General features: G+C 48.7%; 2 protein-coding genes across 5 annotated transcripts; one reads left to right on the forward strand and one right to left on the reverse strand.

Annotated features, from left to right (window-relative positions):
* On the reverse strand, positions 1 to 10,138 carry abcf2a (ATP-binding cassette, sub-family F (GCN20), member 2a). Of its 3 annotated transcripts, none has more exons than XM_066716227.1 (15): positions 10,073 to 10,138; positions 8,151 to 8,350; positions 7,459 to 7,671; positions 7,029 to 7,211; positions 6,529 to 6,700; positions 5,972 to 6,067; positions 5,271 to 5,373; positions 5,084 to 5,179; positions 4,734 to 4,853; positions 4,010 to 4,099; positions 3,706 to 3,816; positions 2,721 to 2,783; positions 2,206 to 2,334; positions 905 to 1,108; positions 1 to 509 (listed from the first exon to the last, which is right to left on the reverse strand). In XM_066716227.1, the coding sequence occupies exons 2-15, from the start codon at positions 8,290 to 8,292 to the stop codon at positions 393 to 395; spliced, it is 1,839 nt and encodes a 612-aa protein (XP_066572324.1). In that variant the 5' UTR covers positions 8,293 to 8,350; positions 10,073 to 10,138; the 3' UTR covers positions 1 to 392. The 3 variants fall into 3 exon arrangements, with proteins under 3 accessions (XP_066572324.1, XP_066572323.1, XP_066572325.1); XM_066716226.1 differs by having other exon boundaries at positions 9,976 to 10,083; XM_066716228.1 differs by lacking the exon at positions 10,073 to 10,138 and adding an exon at positions 9,422 to 9,722.
* A 2,547-nt stretch (positions 10,139 to 12,685) lies between these two features.
* Positions 12,686 to 23,180, forward strand: chpf2 (chondroitin polymerizing factor 2). 2 transcript variants are annotated; one of them, XM_066716230.1, is made up of 5 exons: positions 12,686 to 13,438; positions 13,657 to 14,356; positions 16,806 to 17,370; positions 20,085 to 20,267; positions 21,445 to 23,180. In XM_066716230.1, the coding sequence occupies exons 2-5, from the start codon at positions 14,079 to 14,081 to the stop codon at positions 22,717 to 22,719; spliced, it is 2,301 nt and encodes a 766-aa protein (XP_066572327.1). In that variant the 5' UTR covers positions 12,686 to 13,438; positions 13,657 to 14,078; the 3' UTR covers positions 22,720 to 23,180. The 2 variants fall into 2 exon arrangements, with proteins under 2 accessions (XP_066572327.1, XP_066572326.1); XM_066716229.1 differs by having other exon boundaries at positions 12,686 to 14,356.
* The last annotated feature ends 2,254 nt before the right edge of the window (positions 23,181 to 25,434 follow it).

A 25,434-nucleotide genomic window follows, 5' to 3' on the forward strand; every position in this document is an offset into this window, starting at 1 on the left:
TAGTTTCTTCAGACAAACCTTTATTGCAGGTACGTTAAATAAATGACAAGAAAAACGAAATGTTCTTTAAGAGGGGTGGGATCATGGGAAAAATAAAATAAAATGCCGATTTGCATCAAGATTACAGAGTCCTACAATCTGTTGTTTCGCTGCAGACATGGACCAAAAAACAAAACATCTTCCTAAGTGCAGAAATTGTAATCATGGAAACATCTGATTTGCAGTCCAGGACTATTGCTGGCAGGCCGGCCGTTCAGGCTGCCTGTGGTTCTGAATGGAGGATGGGTGGGGGGGGCAGTGTGCTGCTTCAGCATGCTTTAAAAAACAAAACAAAAAAATGACCGCGACGGAGAGATGGGGATCCTCTGTGGCCGCCAGCGTCTGTCCGGGGCTCAGATGTCGTGCGCCTGCTTGTCGATTTTGCATTTCAAGTGCTCTTTGTACGCCAAGATGTCCCTGTTCCACTTTGTGATGGTTTGCTTCTCACATACCCAGATTTCCTGAGCCACCTGCACCAGAGAGAGTAATCAATTAGTGACCGTCCCTTTGAACAATTTTAACTGGAGTCCAGTTGTGAGCTGCAGTAAGGAGTCTAGGGACACAGCGATCAGATTAACGCTTCGGTCAGATTTTATCAAGGCACCGTTTGCGCCAAGAACATCGTGCTTGACAACAGCGCTATAATTCGGCCTTTTGTTAACATCACGTCACAGCCGTGTCCCTGAGCCCTGTGTGGAAGACCGGGGGCAGAAAAGATTTAACCTCCCCCCCAACAACATCCTTAAAAACAACCTAGTCTCCTCTCATGGCTTGGTTTCAAGGAAAGCTTTTCAAAACATAGATAAGGCTACGATTTAAAGAAACCAAATGAGAACAGGATAATAGCCAAGACCACTCCGCTCACCTGCTGAATCAACCTGAAGTCGTGGCTGACCAGCATCATGCCCCCCTCGTACTCGTTGATGGCGTCCGCCAGTGCGTCAATCGTCTCAATGTCCAAGTGATTGGTGGGCTCGTCCAGGAAAAGCATGTGGGCGTTCTGCCAGGCCAGCCAGGCAAAGCAAACCCGACACTTCTGCCCGTCCGAGAGGTTTCTGATGGGGCTCACCTGTTGGGGGGGGGGGGGGGGATGGAAAAAGTTAGTCAATTATCGGTTAAAAGTAGAGGAAGGTGTCGAATGGCCAACGCGGCCCCGTCTAACTATTACTGCAGGCACTGCTACCAGTTTCCGTTACACTGCTGAGAGTGGAGGCAAAGCCGAGGCCGATTTCACCTTCGCCCATTTCCAATTAAAGGATCAGCTTTCCTGTGGCAGCAGCTGCAGCCGCAGGGACTGATCTTTTCAACGGCACTACCACCCAGCCTCACGAGAAGAGATTGCACAGGGGTATCAGGTTTCCCCGACAGAGGAATTCGCCAAACTAAACGAGCCACTTTCTATGAAGTCAACCAATTCAGGGTCATTTGAGGGTAAAATACCAACACTGCACTTCATAAAGCACTTTTTTTTTTTTTTTTTAAGCAATCTTTTACCATTTAGTGCTCTTCACTTCCATTTAGTGAAAACCCACAATGCATTTGCTGCAACTGGATAGAAAGAGCTTTACACAAATCTAAAATCTTCCGCAACAGAAAGTCCACACTACTTTAACATTAATTGTTGCCGTGGAAATCAAGTGCATTAAAATAGTCTCTACAAATCCAACCCCACAACTTATAGATATTCAAAACAGAATATCCAGCCAAACTTCTACAGAAAGCAAAGATGTAGAAGCCAGAGTGGTCTAATCAGAGCCTCAACCTAATTCCAGATGTGTGGCACAGCTTGAAGATTGCCGTCCATCAGCACTCCCCGAGGAAACTGGCAGAGCCTTAACAGTCTTGTAAAGAATGGCCACAAATATTGACACATCTAGGCGTGTCAAGTTGGTAGAGATTGATGCCAAAAGACTCGCACAGATGCAATTTCTGCCAAAGGCGCTTCCACCAAATATTAACTTGGGGGAGGTGGGAGCCTCATCCACTTATGATAGTTTTCCAGATTTGTATTTTTTTTATACAATTTCACAAAACCTTTGGCGTGTAGATAAGTGGGGGGCGGATATTATAATTGCAAGTGAAAATAAGCTCCGTGGGTGTGGGCTTTCTACTAGGCCCGTCTGCCTGCATCTCACACCGGCCTGGTCTCTGCCACGGGACACTTGCCTGCTGTTTCCCAGTGAGCCCGTAGCGACCGATGATCTTCCTCATCTCCTCTTTCTCCTTGATGTCCGGGTAGCACTTCATCATGTACTCCAGAGGAGACAGGTCGAGCTCCAGCTGCTCTGTTAAATGCTACAAAAAGACAGGATTGCAAGTGTATGAGATGTCAAGGAAGTAAGTTCTAACCATTAGTCAACCAACACTGCATAGCAGCCAGTGACTAAGGTTTAAACTAACAGACATTTCCCTTAATCAGTAAACTGTACAGTTTAGTTTGGACACCATATAGGCATCAATATTGTGAACCTACACGTCTCCAAAACCGGTGGCTAAGTAAGTCTGAAGAGAAGCTAACTGGCAGTTAACAGCAAGACAAACAGAGGGCTTGAGGGGACTGTCAGTTTTAAACATTTTCTGAAGTGCGAGAACATGACTTAAGAGCGGTCTGCATAGCTTGCAACTGTCTCTTATCCTTTTGTGGAGCACACCAGATCCGTACTTAAGACTACTCCACATACCTGATGGTATCTGCCAATCTTGACGTGAGAATGCTTCCTGATCATGCCGTCAGTCGGAAGAAGCTGGAGAGAGAAAACACCCCGCAACACGATGAGCGACAGACAGGGGTTTCAGTGCTTTTGCGGGTTTGGGTTTGTACACCGGACGTAATGGAAGGAAACCAGGATAAAGATAATAGAAGTTATTTTAAAGTGGCTGTTTGTGCAGCAGTTCTGGACCTTTAAAATATCAATAGCCAGATTGTATGCATCAATGTTACTTGGAATATATATTGGGAAATGTATATAAAAGGTCAAAAAAAAAAAACACATATATATATATATACACATTATATATATATAAAAAAAAAAACACGTTACCTCTCCAGTTAGTCGAGTCAACATTACTTCCCTACAGAAGTTAAAGGGGACTATAGTGACCATCCCTTTGAACAATTTTTGTGAGCTGCAGTAAGGAGTCCAGGGACACGGCGAGCGGATCAGATTAACGCTTCGGTCAGATTTTATCATGGCACCGACTGCGCCAAGAACATCGTGCTTGACAACAGCGCTATAATTCGGCCTTTTGTTAACATCACGTCACAGCCGTGTCCCTGAGCCCAGTGCAAAAGACTGAGGGCAGAAAAAAGATTAACCTCCCGCCCCAACAACATCCTTAAAAACAACCCAGTCTCCTCTCATGGCTTGGTTTTGAGGAATTAAATTGATAGAGCTTTTCGTGGCTTGGCCTCCCTATCCCGACACCATTTCACAGTTGCATTTACTTTGCTAATAAACCAAAGGTACAACAATTAGTTCCCCCTACATGACAACACCAAACGTGGCACCGCAGCACCACCTAGCTGCCACATGAGGAATTGCCTAGAGGTCTGAAATTAGGATCTCACACCAGTAGGGGGATCCACAAGAGACTGGTACACCAGTCGGGTTTTCCAGCATATAGAACAAAAGCTACGGTTAAAACATGGTAAAAGTGTGAATTTACCTCTCCCGTTAGCAGCTTCAGCAGCGTTGACTTTCCCGCACCATTGGGGCCCACCAGGGCCACTCGGGTATCCAAGTCAATGCCAAACTCCAAATTCTTGTAGATATGAGGCTGTTAAAGAAAAAACAGCTTTTAGACCGGGGCTCTCTGCACACTCCACTCAACTGAACAATACAGAAGCCAACGTCGCAAGTTTAGCACTATCAGAGACTGACAGCTTAGCGGAAAGACGAGCAGCCGTGTCACCTTCACTCAACAGAATCAAGAGGTCAGAGTAGCAGGAGAAGTGAAATGGTAGACTTACCCCGTCGTCCGAGTACTTAAAGCTAACATTCTGAACCATGATAACCGGAGGAGGGATCTTCCCACAGGGAGGAAAAACGAATGACAGGGTCTGCAAGAGGAGAGAATACGTTAGATGCACATTCGGCATTGAGAACCTCCCTGGCCATGGTGTCCCCTGGTTTTCGTTCCACCCCAGATCTTGAAGTGACACAAACTAACCATTTCCCTGAATGAGAAGTCCTCTGCAGGCTTTACCCTGTAGGTCACTGAAACGCATAAGAAAGGCAACTCCAGGCTGGATGACCATCCCACAGAAATGAGTCCTTTATTTACATGTGGAAAACCAGTCCCCACCCCCCCGTTGTAGGGCAGAGTGGGCGGACACGGCCAATGGATCAGAAACGCTTCGGTCAGATTTTATCACAGCACCAGTTGCACCGAGAATGAACTGCTTGGCAACGGCGCTATAATTCGGCCTTTTGTTAACATCACGCCACAGCCGTGTCCCTGGGCCCACTGTGGAAGACCTGGGGCAAAGAAGGGAAGACTATTCTTCCGGAATAAGCTCTAAAAGTCCTGACAAGTCAGACAGCTTGGGTCATCTCATCCAAATAACCATCTTTACCAACCCCCATTAGATTAACTTTGCTTGAAACAGTTTCTAAACTCAATATTTCCCAACAGATCAATCTAGTATTACTTAAATTTACACAAGTTTTGCAGGCATCACTTCACACCCTTACCTTGTCACTCACTACGCGCTCAGTCAAGCCAGACGCCACCATTTTCTGTAAGGTCTTCTCCTTACTCTGCGCTTGTCTAGCCAGCTTAGCAGAACCGTGTCCAAACCGTGCAATGTAGTTCTGTGGAGCACACAAGTGGAATGAATGGACGGTACAGAAGACTAGGGATACGTCCGATTGTGGAATTCTATTCTTCAGTCATGGAAAAATAGACACATTATAGCGGATGTTTCTATAGAGAGAAGTGTGCAATAAGCATTCGGATCTTTGAAATAGAACGAGAGGATTGAATACAGTAGGAGGGGCAGTGGCAACCAAAGCAAGGGCCTCCACCAGGTGGCAGCATTTACCTTCATGTGTGTGATCTGGTCCTGCTCCCAGTTGTAACGTTTCATCTGATTTTCTTCCAGTTCCAGCCTGGTCTTCACATACTGATCGTAGTTACCCTTCAAATAAAAAGACACCAATTAGTCCTCACAACACAGACCCATCGCTTCAGACTAAGAGGTACGGCTAAAGGAGTGTACCGGTGCTTACCGTGTAGTACTTGAGCTTCCTCTGATGCAGGTGGATGATGTTGGTGCAGACCCCATTGAGGAAGTCCTGGGAGTGGGATATGAGAACCAGGATTCGCTTAAACCTGTTGGACAATAAGATGCCAAAATTACATTTCTACACTTCTAGATGAAGCCATTAACTCAACCTCCAGAACGCAGCTTTAACAGACTAACGTGACTGTCCCCTTGAGCAATCTCATGTAAACTAAAGTCCAGTTGTGAGCTGCAGTAAGGAGTCTAGGGACACAGCGATCAGATTAACGCTTCGGTCAGATTTTATCAAGGCACCGTTTGCGCCAAGAACATTGTGCTTGACAACGGAGCTATAATTCGGCCTTTTGTTAACATCATGTCACAGCCGTGTCCCTTAGCCCACTGTGGAAGAGCAGGGGCAGAGAAGGGATGAAGCTTCCACCCCCTCCCCCAACATCCATCAATAAAATTCAGTCTTCAGTCAAATAAAACCGGTATATTTTTAAATAGTTTGTTCGTTTTTAAAGGGGCTCAAGCACCAGAGGCAAGCAGCGAGTGAGCAATGGGACGGCAACACACACAATCCCCACGTTTCTCTTCCCGTTCAAAGATTCAGTCATTACACAAATGTAACAATTAAAGTATTAGAACATGCCAGTGTCAAGATCCTCATTCAAACCCTGACAAATCACAGTGATGCAGACTCACGTAGACAGCTCCTCCTCCAGCCACACGCAGGCATCCAGGTCCAGGTGGTTTGTGGGCTCATCCAGCAACAGCATGAAGGGTTTAATAAATAGTGCTCTGGGGACGAGATGAAGCAGCCCGGGCTTAACACTGTGCTCAGACACCCGTGCCGTGGGCTATACAACACGGCAACACAGTACTACCATCTAAAACAGCCCTACACGCATGTTAATTAAGACCACAGGGGCGCTGCGAGTGGGTCAGCTCAAACGCTTCGGTCCATTTTTGTCATTGCGCCGCCGCACTGTGAACATACTGCTCGGCGGCGGCACTGTCATTCGGCCTTTTGTCACATCACTCCCACTGGCAGACGCCCTCAGCCTCAGACCACAGATAAGCCGTATCCGGGCCGCTACATTGGTCTACGACAATTTCTTGAGCATAAAAGAGGAACACAAATTGCCACAGGAGGAAGAGTTCTCTGGTTCAGAGATTTCCACTGGGGGAAGAAGAGAGGGAAAAACACAGGCAGCCATCATCAGCAAATGGGGAAAAAATAAAAAAAAAACTCATCTTACCTGGCAAGTGCCACACGCATTCTCCATCCTCCACTGAAGTCCTTCAGCTTCTTCCTCTGCATGGCTGGGGTAAAGCCCAGACCGTGAAGGATTCGCGAGGCCCTCACCTGAGCTTTGTCGGCGTCCAGCTCCTCCAAACGCTCATACAGCTCCATCAGCTTCTCGCACTCCGCTGGGGGAGGGATGAGGGGAATAAACCGAGTGAGTCACTGATCAGGTGTCGAGACGCACGCTTCAAAGTCAGCGAGATGTGGAACTGCCTCCCGGGCAGATTGAGTCCAACCAAGCTCAACCCAAGATGATAAACACCCAAAACCGGTATCTTTAAAGACGTTTAAAGAATTGGAAGTACGAGACCAAGAGCAGTCTCTGGTCTGTCACTTTCGTTCCGAGATGCACACACAAACTGCACTTTGATCTCTTACCAGAGCTTTGCTATTAAACTGTATGTAATTAGGAGTATATTTAACACTATCACTTCTGAACAGACAGGGACTCACCATCCTCATGAGCCAGCCGCTCTGCCTCTTTCTCCAGGGCGATCCTCTCCTCGTCCACCTCCATGACGCACTGCAGCGCTGTCTTCTCGCTGGGCGCCATCTCGCGCGTCAGGTGGTAGATATCAATGTGCTCCGGGATCGGTACTTCACGGTGGCCAATCGCCGACAGCAGCATAGACTTTCCTACAGGAGGAGGAGGAGGCAGACATTTAAAATGAGTCGAGATCTAAGACCACGTCGGGTTCCTGCAGGTTTATAGGTACTTCTCCATAAACACCTAGTGGAAACCCGGCATCAGCAGGATGATTTACCTTCTCATCCTGCCTATCAATTAGGAAAGGACTGGAATTGCTCACACCTGGTCTAATCACACACTAATTACCGAAGGCGATCTCTGACTGTTCACAAGCACTCAGGCAGAATCCCTTACCAGTGCCGTTGAGCCCGATGAGCCCGTAGCGCCGGCCGGAGTTCAGCTCCAGGCTGGTGTCGCTGAGCAGCTCCTGCCCATGGAAGGTCAGCGACAGATTGATGATGTGCACATCTGTGCTGTTGGGGTGGGAGGCCAGCACACCGGTGACAGCCCGAGCGGCCGTCTTCTTCATCTCAAACTCATCTAGCTCCTTGGCCAGCATGGCCACTTCTATCAGAAGACACAAAGGAGGGAAAATTACAATCATGACCAGGTCTTTAACATTGCCAGTTGGGATCAGGTGACCAAGCGATGCCCAACTTCAGAACAAAGGCAAGTGAAAAGCAAGTATCGCTTCACTGACCTTGGGAGGTTCTGAAAGGGGTCAAGAGAACTATAGGGGCATCACAACGGCTTCTATACTGAAGCAGCACATCTACCTCTAAGGAAGTGAACTTGGGGAAGAGAAAAACTGAACGCCAAGGACATCTGGAGCTATGCACCTCCCCCCTCCCTCCAAACTACACTTGCTCATCAGAAGTGATTTTAAAAGTAAAATCAATTTTAACACTTTCACTTTTCAAATTTCAGCACATCTAAAGCCAAGTAAAGATGAACTTGCACACCCATCCATGCATGCAAAACTGTCCCAAAACTATGGCCTCTCTTCCACAGCAGGTACACACTCCTCCTGCAGGTCTGTCTCTTACCGCCATCTTCAGTGCCGTTCTCAGCCCCGTTCTCCTGGCCCTCTGGTCTCTCCTCGTTCTCATCGGTCTTCTTGGTGCGCTGCCGGGCCTTGGCTGCCTCCTTCTTCTTAGCGGCCTTCTTCTTGGCCAGATCAGACGGCATGGCTTAGCTGGAGACCCCCGGTGGGTAGCAAAATATTCCTCTGGATGAAAGCAGCAACCTGGGAGAAGGAATGGGAATCTCCGGTCACCTTTCGGTCTGCATTGCAAGTATGCCACTAGGTTTACACAGGACAGTATTAACAGTGGTGTGTGCAGCATACCCTATGAAATGCATTTAAATCAAAATCTACGAGCACTGCGAGAGAATACTGTGGCTCACGGCTTGACTTTCACACATCGCTAAAGCTAGAAAAATAAGGAACAAGTCACAATATGTTAGGAAGGAGAACAATCCAGCTTCAACAAACAGGCAGTTTACTCTTATTTTGTTAAAGGAAAAACACTGATAGGTGTAGGGTGTTACAGCATCCAGTCAAGCAAATTTAGGATGAACCCCACCCCAACAAATGCAAAAAAAGTATGTAAAAGTTTAAATAATTGGACCTTTCACGACCCATCTGTGACACCAGGCATAAATAAGATGTACAAAAATAAAGTTACTCACAGACATGGAGCAAGTAATGTCCTAGTGACCTCATCACAAAGGACTGGCTATACCTTTTCTATGGCAAACCTCTTGAGAAACGATTCAACATTTTAAAGATACACAATGAAATAAAAGGCACGTAATTTTCATAAGGTTTCTTTAGTACCGGGGTGACGCTACCCTATTCAGTTCAACGTCAAGATCAAAGTCCACAAATTACTTTTAAGCTACTAAAAGCCGACACGTCCGAGTTTCAGAGACATCCAAGGCAAAGTTAACAAAGGCTGCGATTCACCGGCGTGTTTCTTTGTGTAAGGATACACTGAACTGATTTTTTAAAACAGTCAAACTGCCACACACGTAGCTACAGCCACACACCCGTACAGCGGCGCATTTGGACCCGGACCCGAGCCCTGCCGGCCGGCCGGCCTCCCGCACCACTCGCCTGATGACGTCACCGCGGAAGAGCCGGGCCTAGCGCAGCCGTGCGGACTCCACGCCGCAGCCCCATGTGCGGCACACCGCCTGCCCGGTGCCGTCCCAGTGGGCCACCGCTCCGACACCGGCACCGACACCTTCAAAGACGGCGGATATATTAGCCAGCGGTTGATAGAGACCGGGGAGACGACACATGCTCTACTACCTGCTCTGTAAGCCGGGGTGATGTCACCGACTCCACGGCGGGTCTCCCTCTCCTCCCGGCCCATAAATTATCATTTCATGGAAACGCGGCCTGCTCTCCAGCGGGGGCACCACGATCAACAGCAGCGCTACTCCTCCACAACACCGTCACTTAAAATGGGAGCCCAGACGTGGAGGACAACCACGCACCCGGTGCCAGAAACGCCGCAGCACACGTCGCACTGCGCGGACACACAGACCAGGATGCCGGTATTTTCCCAGTAGGCCCCAGTACGGTGTCCTATTGGATGCGAAACCCAAACTTGGGGAATAAAAACCGTCTCTCCTTTAAACACACAGAAGACACACAATGCGCACACAACCCGACCCCTGACGGAGGCCGCCGACGCATTGTCCTGCCGATCGGCCGGCGCCCCTCTCCGGGCTCACGGTGCCCCAGCCCGGGCAGCGCTGCCGCAGCAGATCCCCCAGACTCGTCATCGTCACACCCGCACAATAAAGCCCAGAAACCCGGCGATTTACACCGGGCCGCCGCGAAATAAAACCACCACACACCTTCCCAAACAGCGCAGGCGGATTAAAGCGCTTCACACCGGCCTATGCCGCTGAACTCCCCGGCGGCAGCGCTGGAAACGGCGCACTGGTCTCCTACCTTCCCCTCGGTCGCCGGCGAGAGAAGCGGATGCTCCTGCGCTCCCCCACAACACCGGCTCGCCGGCCAATCAGGCGCCAGGCCTCATTTGTACGAGGCCCCGCCCCGCTCGGTGCATGCCGGGAGTTGTAGTCCTGCTCCGCTCCGCCTGCCGTTTAAACCGCACTCCTGCACTACGTTTCCCACAATCCCCTACACTGGTGCCTCTTTGCGTCTGCCGCAGGTTCGGTGCAAGTGGAGATGCTGCTTTGCCAGAGCGAAATAAACATGCCGGATCGTTTTTGTGTTGTCGAGCAGTTCAAAAAGAGGTTGAATAGGGTTTATAGGAAAGACAATGAAATGATTGTTTATTGGGTCTGTAGTCATTCTATGTCAATGGCGATGCGATGACGTCGACATCAACTACCTGCAATCTGCTGTTTTTTCCATCCTGTACCATGACGTCTCTGACCAGTTTCCCCAGAGCAGCAGCGGTTGAGGCTGTGGGAGCCGTATGACAGCTGTCCAAGCATGCCAAGTTACTAATAATACTTCTACTGCCCCATTGTGCGTTTTAAATTAAATTGTGTTTAAGTGATTTAGCTTATGATGCTGCTGATGATTACTATTTTAATAATAATGTAAATGCTGTCACACAGTGTAAGATGTGAATATATTTGTATTGGAATTGCCTACGTTTTAATTTCCATTCTCCTCTACATCCTGCAAGATAGCAAACTATTGATTATATGAGAGCTCCAGAATAAATAAACAGTGGCTCCCAGCCCTGGTCCCGGAGGAGCCCCCAACCTGCTGGTTTTTGTTCCAACCGAGTTCTCAGTCACTTAATTGAACTCTTATTTTAATTATCAATGTCCTAAATCAAAGCCTTTACAATATTTTAAACAGTAATATTATTAAGGAATCAACTTTTTATCTGTTACACTATTTAAAAAGTCTAATGTAAGCAAATTATTACTCCAATTAATAGTCCAATTAAGTAATTGAGAGCTCGTTGGAAAAACAACCAGCAGGGTAGGGGCTCCTTCAGGACCAGGGTTGAGAACCACTGATGAAAAATAAATACCATTATTCAAAACAATATACCACAATATTTTAAAAATGTATATAATGTTATAAGATGAAAATTAGGCTTATTATTCTGTTCCAACAATCGCTCCTGTCATAGCAGCACACACACAACAGCTTGACATAGTAAAATAACACACATAGACACCTGAATGTGTTTTGACGCCTATAGCATCTACTTTAATAGGCTACAGTTTGTGTTATTTATAGTAAAATGTCATATTTACTGTATAATTATATTATTATCACTCAACAGTACTGGCAGAAACTGGCAGAAATGAGGGAAATTATTTATAGGCCGCTAACTCAAATATCCCAAATGACACTCAGAACAGGGGATGTGCCGACTGACTGGAAGACAGCAAATGTCACACCAATCCACAAGAAAGAGGACAAAACTGAGCCAGGAAATTACAGACCAATCACTCTCACCTGCATCACCTGTAAAATGTTGGAAAAAATGATTAGACAGAAAATAGAGGAGCATCTCAATGAAAACCATATTCTTGGAGATAGTCAACATGGGTTTAGACGAGGCAGATCATGTCTTACTGATTTATTGGAGTTTTTTGAACATGCAACTGCAGCTGTAGATCAGGTGAAAGCATATGATATGATATACTTAGATTTTCAGAAAGCTTTTGATAAGGTTCCACACCAAAGACTGATCCTCAAATTGGAAGCTGTAGGCATTCAGGGTAATGTAAGTAGATGGATTATGAACTGGTTGATGTCTAGGAAACAGAGGGTGTTGATTAGAGGAGTTGCTTCTAACTGGAGGGAGGTTGTTAGTGGAGTTCCACAGGGATCAGTACTAGGGCCTGTGCTTTTTCTAATCTATATTAATGAGCTGGACTCTGGGATAGTTAGCAAACTTGTCTAATTTGCAGATGATACTAAAATAGGTGGCTCAGCAGATACAATCTCGGCACCACAGGCTATTCAGAGGGGCTTAGATAATATCTGACACCTGGCAGATGAAATTCAATGTGGACAAGTGCAAGGTATTGCATGCAGGTAACACAAATGTCCCTATAATGACACTATGGGAGGAACAGAACTAGATGAAGTAACGCATGAGAAAGACCTAGGAGTCTATGTGGACTCCTCACTTTCTCCATCCAAACAATGTGGGGAAGCAATAAAAAGGCAAACACAATGCTAGGGTATATTGTTGTCAAAAGTGTAGAATTGAGAACAAGGGCAGTGATGTCCAGACTGTACAATGCACTAGTTAGAGCTCATCTGGATACTGTGGACGGTTCTGGGCTCCACACTTCAAGAAAGATATCGCTGCTCTAGAGGCAGTTCAGAGGAGAGCGTCACAATCTGAACAAACTCCCCAGTAATGTGGCTGAAGCTGAAAATGTGCCTGTCTTCCTGCCTGCCTGTCTGCTTGTCTGTCTGACTGTCTTCCTGCCTGCCTGTGTCAATCAGTCACGATGACGTGTTCGTGTGCAGTTGGACAGTGATGCAGATGAGCATCTCAAGGATTTCCGCCTGACAGCAGACAGAGTTTGAATTATATATATATATATATATATATGGACCCAACGCACCCTGGACCCGAGTCTGTGAACGGCTAGTTTCCCCGGGTCTTTCTCTGCACATGACCGTTTTCTCTTCTTCTTCTTTTTTTTTTTAAGGAGGCCGGCGTCTGATTTGCACATTTGGACGCGAGGGGGACGAGCAGCAGCCTGTCCAGCCCCAACAAAGTCAACAGGAGGAGGGAGATGAACACGGACAGTTACGCGAGAGAGAGACGCGGCAGACAGGCAGGGAGCAAGAGAGAGAGAGAGAGAGAGACTGCCAGGCTGGTGAAGAAAGAGAGGAAGAGGAAAGCACACTGAAGAGGGAGGGAGCTGCATTCACAGCCCAGGGAGGAGAGGAACCGGCGGCTCGACTGGATCCGCCCGGAGCACAGCGCGCTCACGCCGCTGACACACTTGGCTGTTCAGGGTCATTGGTCTCGCCTGCTTTGCGACGCTCAACGCGCCATTTTCTGCAGCTGCAGCTATAGACGTGCCTCTCCTGTAACGGGGAAGTGCTCGGCCTGAGTGCGTGTGTCCGGCTGCGGCTCACGGCGCGGGTTCATGTTTCAGTCGGCCGAGTGAGAGTGCGAGGCCGGGGCCGCAGCTCGGCGCGGATGGGAGGCGTCGCGCTGCGCGGCCCGCCGGCTCGGTGCTGCAGACGGACGACCCGAGGCGCCGGACGGTGTAGCGGACTGACGGCGGCTGGACCTCACGCTCGTACCGGCATCTTGGTCCCAAGAGTGTGACGTCTGCGTTACAGTTACACGTAAACTCGCTTTCTTGTCCTCATAATTGCAAATTGTATTATAAATTGCGAGACTATTTATTATTACTAAGTCAGGCTTTTTATACATGCTTTTGCGTTTTTGTCTGATCAGGTTAAGGTATAGAAATCATATTCAATTTTTTTACAAAATTAAGACGCAGTATTTTTCTTTTATTAAGCTTCACCGGGTTGTATTTTGTGTAACTTTGACAACTCAGTCTCTGCTGTATTGGAGAACAAAAGCAAACGGCTGCCCGTGAATGAGAGCTGCTGGACGGCAGCCAGCGGCCCGCTGAGACGAGAGCTGCCCGGGGCGCCGCTTCTGTGCGCCGCTCTGGACTCGGGTGAGAGCTGCGGACACCTGCAAACCAGCAGCAGCCTGGGAACAGGCCAGTCCGGCTGCACTCGCACACTGCCACCCCTGCCGGCCCCCGGCGCTGCCTGAACGGACTGGACCTGTCCTCGGTCCGTAACCACATCCACCATCCGGCAGCCCTCAGTGCGCTCATCATGATTTTGTGATCCAGCCCTTTAACCCCATATTTATGACACAACATTACCTTTCTTGCAACGAGTGCCATCTTATAAATATATATTTACACATTTTCTGTCGTACCGGGAGCCTTGTTGTGCAAAGGCCATGCGGCTGTCGTCTTTGCTCGGCTTGTTCAGGCCTGCGCTGCCCCTGATCCTGGGACTCTCCCTGGGCTGCAGCCTGAGCCTGTTGATGGTGTCCTGGACGCAGGGGGACGCGGAGGAGGCCTGCGGTGGGGAGCTGGGGCCCGGCGGGCTGTTCCCCGGCGCCCCCAGACGGGACCCCAAAGCCGGCGCTGGAGCCGACCCGGCCAGCGAGGACTTCCAGCCGCGCATCGTGCCCTACCACAAGGACCCCAGCAAGCCGCACAAGAAGGTCCTCCGGTGAGCTGTCACTTTACTCAGGCTGATGCATACAGATACAACCTTCACTGCTCGTTTATTTTGGGTTAGAAATACCAGCCACTAAGGTTCAGTTAACATTTGAGAAAATGCATGTGGTCTTCACAATGATGTGCAGGATGCCTGCAGTGAGCTGCTTGTGTCATGTGCTTTACTGTCAAAGCCTCAGTGTTGCTGATGGCAGATTCTGTGTTGAAAGACTTGCACTCTTTCACTTGATCAGTGCTGTGGTCTTGCACAACTGAAGTTATCTGTTGATCCATATAGTTCTGCTTTTACCTTATAGGGGCCCCTGTGTTTCTTTTGAATTCAAATTGCACTGGTACATCTCTCAGGAAAGCTACGTGTCAGTGTCAGAATCGCCATTTTAATTCTGTGAGGATTCAGTGCCCACACATATAACCGCAGTAATAGTAATTCTGCCCTCTGTTGACATGTGCTGCTTCTCCTCAGCTCCCACTCCTAATGTCATTTTTGTTTGCCTTCATGGGCGTTGGTTTTTACATATTCGTCAGGAGTCCCAAACCAGTCAAACCATCCTTGTTTTACATGTGCACACCATCTTCCTCAAAACTGCTTCTTGCAACAATTCACACACAGTCAATCCATGTGACACTTTTGTTTGCAGCTGGTAGCATTTTGCAAGCATCTCGTTATTCACTGTTGTATCGACAGCAGATGTTTTTGGTCAGCACGGAGATGTGCCAGTAGACCTAGCACAGTAAACCTTTTCCACACCTGTGAGTGGGCAGCCAGGGAGCCGTCCCCCGGAGAGCAGTTTCCCAGACACGCTAGAATTGTACAGATCTATTATTTCTGATTATGGACCAAAACAAAGTGAGGCTTATTATGTTGATTTTTCATTGACAACAGCTGTTGTTTCTGCTCTCTTGAATTAATTCAGTAGATTTTATAATAACAAGGGTAATAATCAGAATGCTAATGAAGATGTTGCCGAAAAGCAGCATTAAACATAATATGCTCACTATTGTTTTGTGAGTTTTTGGTCATGTGTTTTCACCCTCCAGCATTTTCCATCCACAGCTGACTTTGCCATAGAACTGTGAAATGTGAAAATTCCATTTATTTATTTAAAATGTATTTATTTATTTGCTGACTCCTGACTGATCTTTGTTTGCAGATTTATTTATTTATGTATACATTTATGTGTGTATTTGCATTGAAGTGTAAATGTATGTATTCTTTTTATAGGGGAATTTAAAGGAATAGATTAAATTCTGTACTTGCCGTGTGTGCTGTCTCTAAAGATACCCTTTTAGTAAAAAACTTGCCTTTTAATAGAAATTGAACAAACAAACGGACCAAAAATACATGTGAATGTCTACGAATCACTGAAAGAATAAAGAGTGAGGGGAGGAGGGTGGCAGAGGAGCTGAAACCATTTAAAATGACTTATTGGTTTTACGCCTGTCAGATGAATGGGAAGCATGTTTAACAGGGTGGGCCTTGCCAGTTTGGAGAGGAAAATGCCAGCAGTTACAACGTAATGGTTGGGATGGAAAAGGCAGTGAATAAAATCCATGTCCTGTGATCTGCCGAATATTTATGGGCTTGGAAAGTGGCTTTATGGTCGAGGCTCCCCCCCACTTAGCTAAAGATCCTTCTTCCAGGGCGCATTAAAAAGTCCGCAGATAAAGACTAAAGACGAAAAGTTGGACTGAACCTCATAATGCTGAGGGAATAAATACAGATGCTAAGGTTTATTGGATTCTGTTCAAATATCTGGAAATTAAAAAAGGGTCCTGAATCTCACCGTGGATCAGGACCAAGAACAGTGGCCATCTTTCAGAGCACACACTAATAAGTTGTGTTAAGAGGGGCTATAAGGTCGCGGTTGTTTGTTCTGCTTGAAGTGAATCTCTGTGTGCTTGATTGACAGCCATTGCAGCTGAAAAAAATTACTGGTTTTGCAGTAATTTGTCCTTGCGTGATTCCCAAGGCCTTGCTCTGCATGTCATGTTTTCCAAATTGCCTACTGTCATGTCTCTTATTCTTGTATGGGAAGGGATAGCAGAGTTTTTTTTTCATTGTTGTACTGAACCAAAACTGGAATACTGTGCATCGCTCCCTCGAGGTAAGGGCAGGAAATAGACACGGTGGGCTGGGATCAGAAGGAAAAGGGTTCATCTTCGAAGCTCGGCGGGTTGCCTTTAGGGGTCTTAATCGAAACCCTGACTCTGTAATTGGTTCAGTCAGTTGCCTGCGCTGCACGACTTATCTCGAGGGGCTGGTTTTATTGTAAATCTGTCTTTAATTGGCATTCCTTTTTGGCATTATTGTGGTTGATACTGCGGTGGTGTCCTTTCACAGGGATGTGGTGAACGGGGAGAAAAGACCCAGACAAAACAAAACAAATGGCTTTTAACATGTCCTCCACCTCACCTCACCCCCCCACTCTCTCCACCTCCAGGACCAGGTACATCCACACAGAGCTGGGCATCCGGGAGCGCCTCCTGGTGGGCGTGCTGACGTCCCGTGCCACCCTGAACACGCTGGCGGTGGCGGTGAACCGCACGGTGGCCCACCACTTCCACCGCACTTTCTTCTTCACGGGCCTGCGCAGCCCCAAGCTGCCCCACGGCATGGCGGTGGTGGCCCACGGCGACGACCGCCCGGTGTGGCTGATGTACGAGACGGTGCGGCACCTGCACCAGCACTTCGGCTCCGACTATGACTGGTTCTACCTGTCCCAGGATGACACATACACTCAGGCCGAGCGGCTGGGTGAGCTCGTGGGCCACCTGAGCGCCGGGCAGGACCTGTACATGGGCCGGGCAGAGGAGTTCATCGGCGGTGAGGAGCGTGCCCGCTACTGCCACGGCGGCTACGGCTACCTGCTCTCCCGCAGCCTGCTGTCCCGTCTGCAGCCGCACCTGGACACCTGCCGCAACGACATCCTGAGCGTGCGGCCGGACGAGTGGCTGGGCCGCTGCATCATCGACTACCTGGGGCTCAGCTGTGTCGAGATGCACCAGGTAACGTGCCGCAACTTACGCGTGCTCCCGCGCCTGCCCTCTCCCTCTCCTTCCTCCCTCAGCTGTACCCCCAGCCTACGTGTCTCTACTGCACACGCCTCCCTGTCCGTCGACACACTGGCCTTAGCACAGTCATTCACGGCGCAGTACTGGCCAGGCACAAGTGGGGGTGCTGTCACCACCCTGTCTCGACGCTGCATCGGAGCTGTAGTGTGTCTTACAGGCATAATGACCTTGAAGGATTGCCACGCTGTCCACGGTCACTTGTCGGCGGCCCTCGCTGTCGTAGGCTCCTGCTGGTTGGGAACGGCTGTCTTTGCTGTTTCCCACACCCTGGCTTACTGGCTCTGGACTACACGGGGATTGTGAAATGGCCACTTAACTTTCCTCCAGAGCTCGGATCTGAATGAGAAACCAAATCAGTTGAGGTCATAAAAAGAAATAGTTTTCCACTCAGGGGGTTGAAAATTGCAGTTAGTCTTGAAATCCCGCACACAGTCCTAGTCCCACTTGACGCCCTGGGCTCATGTTTGTTGGTCCACTGAGGTCGACCACAAGCTTCCTTCGTCAAGATGCCAGTGCACATGTTTTTTTCCTTTTCTTTATTTTTCCTTTTATTTAACCGAGAGGCGGGAACTGTGATGGGGGAATGCTGTCGTTCTTTCCTGCGGTGCACTCTGACCGCTGTGGACCTGCAGTGCGTGGGGTTGGGTTCCCTTTGGCAGAGAATTGAACCATTTGAACCAGGGAAAGGTACTGGGCGATGTTTTCTAACCAGATTTTGATCATGCCGTTCTTGAGAAGACACTGGTCTGTTCCCTCCAGAGTTGATCCCCAGGTGGCAGACCGGAAACATTGCCAAACCCGACGAGTCTTTCACAAAGAGACGCAACTGTGCTCCCTGCCCTACTTGGGAAACCTTCACCTGCCCCTTTGCTGAGTCTTTGGCTCTATAGAAAAGAACCACATCAGACTCCTAGCAGTTTAAAAAAAAAAAAAAAAAGACGGCAAAACTTTGATTATCAAATTTGTCTATAAGCCACTGAGTTTGCTTTGCAAGGGAGGAGCATATTCATAATAATAATTAAAAAAAGCTAGTGGCCAAACGGCAGGTCCAAAAGACACCCACGTCATTCTTCTGCCCGAGATTCAAATCCGTCTCTTATCAGGGTCTGCAGCCCACACCCGTCAGGAGCTATAAATAGCGAGAGTGTGAAGTTAACCTCCCCCGGCTCACAGTGCGTTACACTGTGTCAGGTCGTTACCGTGTCTGCACCGTGTTCCGGCTGCAGTTGAAAGCAGACAGGAGACCGTGTGCTGAGTGCCAGTGAGCCGACTGAGAAGGTGATCTCACCCACTCTGTGCCAGGGACGCCGACGCCAGCACGGCACCGGAGCCGCGTCCCATTTACTGCAAAAATACGTGTTTTTCTTTGCTCTTTAGTTTTGTTTTTCCTTCTTTCAGCTGGCAAAACTGTTTTATGCATATGAACTGATTATCAGGATGAATTTATGAGATGCACCCCCTTGGGTTTACATGAAAGAATCGGTGAATTTGTAACGGTTACCGCGCCCTTCGCGACAGACTGTCACAGAGCGCTGGCTTTCACAGATTTAAGATAAACCAGAAACCGTTTACAGTAGAGTCACTGGTCAGAGAACTCAATACCACCACCGCGCATGTGTTTTGAATCTTGAGTTACAACCCACATAACCATAAGTTTGTGACTTTACAATTATAAATGAAGCACTAAGAGATCCCAGATGATCTGAGAAAAGGCTGCCTGTCTAAGGAAGCTGTATACGAGAACCTCGGAAAGTTTTCGATTTTGTGATGATGTCACAGCCGGCTTCCACGGCCGGGGAAAGGGGAGGAGATGACGCTGTAGGACGGGCTCCGGGTCACAGGTGTAGAGGTGTAGGCGTGTTGGCATGTATCTGGAGGCTGTGAGGATAATACACGCAGAGCTCCCTTTCTGGTTTGATCACCTGGGGCATTATTGATGTGCATTGTATCTCTATACCAGTCCCATAAAAACGGTTTATTTTTATTATTATTGACTTCCTGTTTTTGTCTTTTTGCTGCCTTCTTCTGTAAGCCAATAAACACATTACCACTGTTACGATCTACAATAAAAATAAAGTCTGCAATGAGTGGCTGGTAGACTTAAACTCCCTGGGTATTGAAAACTTCAGTATAAATCCAATGGCTCGTGGATTTATTGATGTGTGAGGGCTGTGCGTACAAGAATTTTTGAGCCACTGTAACATAGTTGTAGTTTATCCAGTTGCACAAAAATACTTCCACCTCCCAAACCCATAATCAACTTTAATGTGGAAAACTGTAATACTTAGAATTAAACTACTGTTAAAACCTCTTTTTTTTTTTTTTTTTTTTTTTTATACATATGTAAACCTTTTGCCAGCATGAGAAAAATGTGTGGCAAAACGTAGATGAAGTAATGAGTGAAGTTTCCTTAAGTTTCCCCTTAAGTGCTCCTTGCTTGCAGAAAGCACCCCAGCACTGAAGTCAGTGCCCTAGCTACGGGGAGAAGAGTTTAATACTTTAAATGCTACAGCAACAGGCCTGGGGATACCCAAGCGGAAACCCCACTGAAAAAAGGGGGGAAAATCATTGGACACCCTAAATAATGAGAGAAAAGAAACCAGGAAGCGCTCAGCTGATGTGTTGTGTTGTGTTGTGTTGTGTGATAGGAGATGCAGTACCGGTACTTCGAGCTGGGCAAGAATGCAGACCCCGAGCGCGAGGACAGCGCGGAGTTCAAGAATGCCTTCACCGTGCACCCCGTGTCCGAGCCGGCGCTCATGTACCGCCTGCACAAGCGCTTCAGCCAGATCGAGCTGGACCGGACCTACCTGCAGATCGAGCAGCTGCAGGTCAGCCCACTGCGGCCCCCCAGTCCTTCCTTCCTTTTCCCTATCCGTCTTACTTTTTGCCTTGCTATCCTTTTCTCTGTCTTTCACACGTTTGTCTGTGGAGGGTGAGGACACGAGTCTCTGATCCGTACGGCACGTTCATAGGCTGTAGTCTTTCCATCACTAATACATGTATTTAGTTATAGTATAGGATATATCCATTTTATTTGGCTTAGTGAGATTGATTTAAAACATGGTACAGCTGTGACACTCCTCGCTGCTTCACCCCAGCGTGGGAATGTGACGGAGCTGTCTCTGCTCTCCTTCGAAGCGAATGAGCCGCTCCCCACAGCACTGCTGAGGCACAGGGAGGTTTCTGTCCCCTCTGCTGGCAGCAAAAACAGCCTTCACTTACAGCCATGAAAGTTATATATTTCCCCTTTGTCAGCGACTAACAGTATTAGGAAAATTAATGGAGCACAAAGGTTTCTTCTATTTTTTCCAAGCTTATTTGTGAATAAGCTTCAGATTTTCAAAATGTTTTGGGTGGGTGCACATGCAGCCTGGTTAACCAAACAACAAACGGTAAAACAAATCCCCAATCAGTCTGCCAGGCCTGTGTCAGAAGGTCCTTCTGCTGCTCCTCGGGACGGGTGCCAAGTCTATCACGGGTCAGAGGGACTGTACTGCGGTCACGAGATCTACATGTAAACCGGGTGTGGATTAAACTGAAGCACGATGAACATTCTCCCTTCTCCTTGTGTGGCAAAATAGAAACATAATACTTATTTATTTTATGAAGTGAAGACTTTTCTGTATCTGAAAGCAGTTTTTCTCTTTTTATTTTGAAAAACCTCAGATTGTTTCCCAAAAGTAAATCTGAGATTGCCAAGAAGCAAGTAGAAGAAAAAAGCTCAATGTACCTGCTTGCTAGTTTCCAGGTCTTCTGTAAACACCCTTAAAAGAATGGCATTGAATTGAGTGTATAAGTACATAAGTAAATGCATGTAATTGTGTGACAGATCAAGTGCTTACAGCTGCATGTCAACAAGATTCAAAGCACTCTTTACGATGAACAGCAGTCTAATCTGCCCACACAGGCGGCTGCAGTGCAGACATTTCCTGAGGTGGATTATGCTCCTAAATCAATCCCTCTGGCACCTCTGATATCTTCTCTCCCACTGTCTCCCCCTGGCAGATCCAGATCAACAATCTGAGCGATCTGACGCCGGAGGGCAAGGCCGGCGCCACCTGGCCCATCGGGATCAACCCCCCCTTCCGGCCGCGCACGCGCTTCGAGGTTATCAACTGGGACTACTTCACCGAGGAGCACATCTACTCGTGCGCGGATGGCTCCCCCAAGTGTGAGCTGCGGGGCGCAGACCGGGCGGACGTGGGCGCCGTACTGGAGGCGGCGGTGGAGCGGCTGAACGAGCGCTACCAGCCCCTGCTGCGCTTCCGCAAGCGCCGCCTACTCAATGGGTACCGGCGCTTCGACCCCACGCGGGGCATGGAGTACACGCTGGACCTGGCGCTGGAGGCCTTCACCCAGAAGGGCCACAGCCAGGTGATCGCAAAGCGCGTGGGGCTGCTGCGGCCGCTCAGCTCCATCGAGATCATCCCCATGCCCTACGTGACGGAGGCCACGCGTGTGCAGGTCATCCTGCCCATCACGGCACGTGAGCAGGAGTTCGTGGGCAACTTCCTGGACATGTACGTGATGAATGCACTGGACACGCACGACAACGCGCTGCTCACCTTCCTGTTCATCTACGACCCCTTCGACGCGCAGCGGGTGAGCCAGGCAGACGTGTTCGCCGGCGTCAAGTCCATGATCGGCGAGGTGGAGAAGCGCTATGCCGACGTCAAGATCCCCTGGATCAGCGTGAAGACCGAGGTGCCCTCGCAGGTTAAGCTGATGGACATCATCTCCAAGAAGCACCCTGTGGACACTCTCTTCTTCCTGGCCAGCGTGTGGACCGAGGTCAACGCCGACTTCCTCAACCGCTGCCGCATGAACGCCATCAGCAACTGGCAGGTGTTCTTCCCCATCCACTTCCAGGAGTACAGCCCGGCCATTGTGTACCGTGACCAGCCACCCTCGGCCGCCGCCTCCTCCTTCGCCGCCGAAGCGCTGCGGGACGGCCACTTCGACCGGCACGTGTTTGACGAGGCCTGCTTCTACAACGCCGACTACATGGCCGCCCGCGCCAAGATGGCGGCCGACATCCTGGACAATGACGAGCTGCTGGAGGGCCTGGACGTGTACGAGGTGTTCGTGCGCTACTCCGGCCTGCACGTCTTCCGGGCTGTGGAGCCGGCGCTGGTGCAGAAGTACGTGCGCCGTGCCTGCAACCCCCGCTTCAGTGAGGACATCTACCACCGCTGCGTGCTCAGCAACCTGGAGGGCCTGGCCTCGCGCTCGCACCTCGCCATGGCGCTGTTCGAGCAGGAGCAGGCCAACAGCACCTAGCGGCCGTCTGAGCCGCCCAGCCGGCCGGGCAAAGGGGGCCGGGGGCATGAAATCACTCGAGTATTGAATAGCTGAAGTGTTGAAGAGAGACGGCGGATCTTTCCTTCACTAACGGACTGTCGTCAGGGTGTGCGACTCCGGTGGAAGTGGGGAACTTAATGTGTTTTATGCAGCTGGCTTCTGCAGCCACTGGGGAGGCAGGAGAGATGGGTGGGGGGTGGAGGGAGTAGGCCTTGCCATCAGGTCAGTCCCGGCGCCCACCCGTCTGACTTTTAAATGGTTTACTGTCAGTGTTACAGCCTCCGTCTCCCCTGCAGTCAATCTGCCACAAACTCTGTGGATCACACTAGAGGGGGGCAGGGAGGTAAACAAAAAGTTACCAACTAAATTCTGTTAGTTTTCTTTTGAAATTTGATGGAATGCAGTTATTAATAATGATAAAATTAAAATGTGGTTCTGAACGAGTCTGCACCTGATGTTTTATTTTTGTGTGTGTAGTCATTGTTTTTTTTTTTTTATAGATTTTTTTTTTTAATACATTGATCTGTATTGATCTGTATTCGAGTGAGTGTGACTCCTGGCACTGTTGCCCCATCCAGGGCGTGCCCTGCCTTGTGCCCTCTGTGTGGGGAGCTGTGACCCTGTGCTGGATGAAGAGGTTATTGAAGATGGATGGATGGATGACCGGTCTGTAAGTGCAGTGTCTACCCACAGTGACTGTGCCTGAGAGGAGCAGCAACTGCGAAAGTGTCCGGCAGCGCTGCAGAGCTACACTTCTGAATCGCCCGGCCTGTCGTTCGATCTCGCCCATCTTCATGCACTGCCCGGCACTGCACTGTATGTGTACTTTGCACAGAGGATTGAGTGGCTGGATTTTCTGACAGGCTTCCATCCATGTACCGCTTTAACACAGATGAACCCTGAGACGCTGTTGTGAGCGAGCTGACCCTAAAGGCTATCGGTTTCCTGCATGTATTCTTAAGTGAGCGAGTAAGAGGCACTGGGCTTAATCAATAAGACATCAACCTTATTTTCAAGCACACCTGAATATTTGTTTTGAAATGTTCTTGTTGCTGTGGTCAGTATTCGTTTCCACAGTCAGCTGTGAGGTTCTCTTCTGTCCTTTTTGGCCCGAGTGCCGTCATTACATACTTCTTCCATTTGTACTTCAGTTTGGATTTCTGAAAGTTTCATTGAACTGACCTGCTCTCTTCTATTTCGCTGCAGTCCTCAGTGTCAATGTGTCCGGCTGCCGCGATGGCCTCCGTCTGTAACGCCGCCTGCAGCTTCACTTGCAGGGCTAATGTCTATTCCAGCTCAAGGGAAAGTTGCTTCCTTTTTTCCCACCACACTTGCACAAAATTCCACTAACGGTGCTTTGCCAAGAAGTTTTATCGCATTCATGAATCTGGAAAAAGTAACAGAGGTGCACATTTTGCAGGAGACATTAGGTAAGAAATCAAGCTGAAATTTCACTGACGGATTTCTGAATATGAACTGTGAGTTTATGTGTAGGAAGGGAAAAAAGTGTGAGGCAATGTTTTGCAGCGACCCAACACAAGGCAAGTGTGCGTTACCGGTTTGTGCCCAGGGATGTTGAGGCTGCTTCACGTGTGCTCGCCCCCCAGGCTTGTGTGGGTCCCGGAGAGGGGGTCTGGGACGTGCCAGGGGCCCCGGTGGGTGTCCATTGAAGGAGCGCCGCGCTGGTTCCAGCTGGCCCGCCTCACAGTGCGGATGAAAGGGGCCATTCTGAGGCAGACTAATTTAGGCCGAGGGTGGGATTGTGGCGGCGCGCTCTCCCCGTCGCTTCACTGGAAACTCACCACCTTCTTTCTTAGCAAAGCCTGATCACACAAAGAAACGCCTGTCCGGCTCCACGGTTCTCATCCCACCCCGCCTCGCTGAAAAGACAGCCTAGACAGGGTCGTTATAAAAGAAGGATGCCGTTTAAAATAAATACTGCCATCCAGTAATATTTTATTATTCAGACATTACATATATAACCGTAACAGTTTTGGTTTGTTTTTCCAGTTCAATACTGAGCTCCCGGCAGATATTTGAGTGGCAGAAATATGTGGTTTGATCACGATAACATTTTTAATTAAGATAAATCTGTAATGTACGCAGGTATAACTATACCTTTCATGTGCCACTGCTTTCAAATGTTTTCAGAATGAAAGCAGGCTGTATTGCTCATGGGTGCACACATGAACCTGGAGGTCTAAATAGCTGTAGTCTTTCTCCCACCTGCCTGAAGCCCTGCGAATCAAGATGTTCCTTACAGACGTGTCCAGGTGTGAGCGAGGGACAGACCCCTGCGGTGATCTAAAAAACAAATAATAAAAATAACCTTGCCTTTTTATAGTGCCCCAGTAGCTCCCACAATGCACTCAACCTGAGTAAAGGATGTTTTAGGGACGGCCCAGGTTGATAATGCCCAATCTGGAATTTAGGGGTCAGCACCAACTAACACTGGAAAAAAAAAAAAAGAAAGAAAGTGAGCTGGTCTCTTAAGTCAGTGGAGGGAGACTGGATCTCGGTTTACCTGAAAGAATGGAGGTGGAGGTTCACCCATTCTCTCTCAATATAGATCGGTGGTAGCCATGCTTTTCTTTACTGCAATGAACCCCCCCCAGAAAAAGCAGTCACCACACTTGTAAACAGTGTCTAAATCCCACAGCGCGAGGCCCGGACAATAATGGAGCAACACAGGAG

Source organism: Amia ocellicauda, chromosome 2, assembly GCF_036373705.1.
Source record: "Amia ocellicauda isolate fAmiCal2 chromosome 2, fAmiCal2.hap1, whole genome shotgun sequence".
Taxonomy (NCBI): Eukaryota; Metazoa; Chordata; class Actinopteri; order Amiiformes; family Amiidae; genus Amia; species Amia ocellicauda.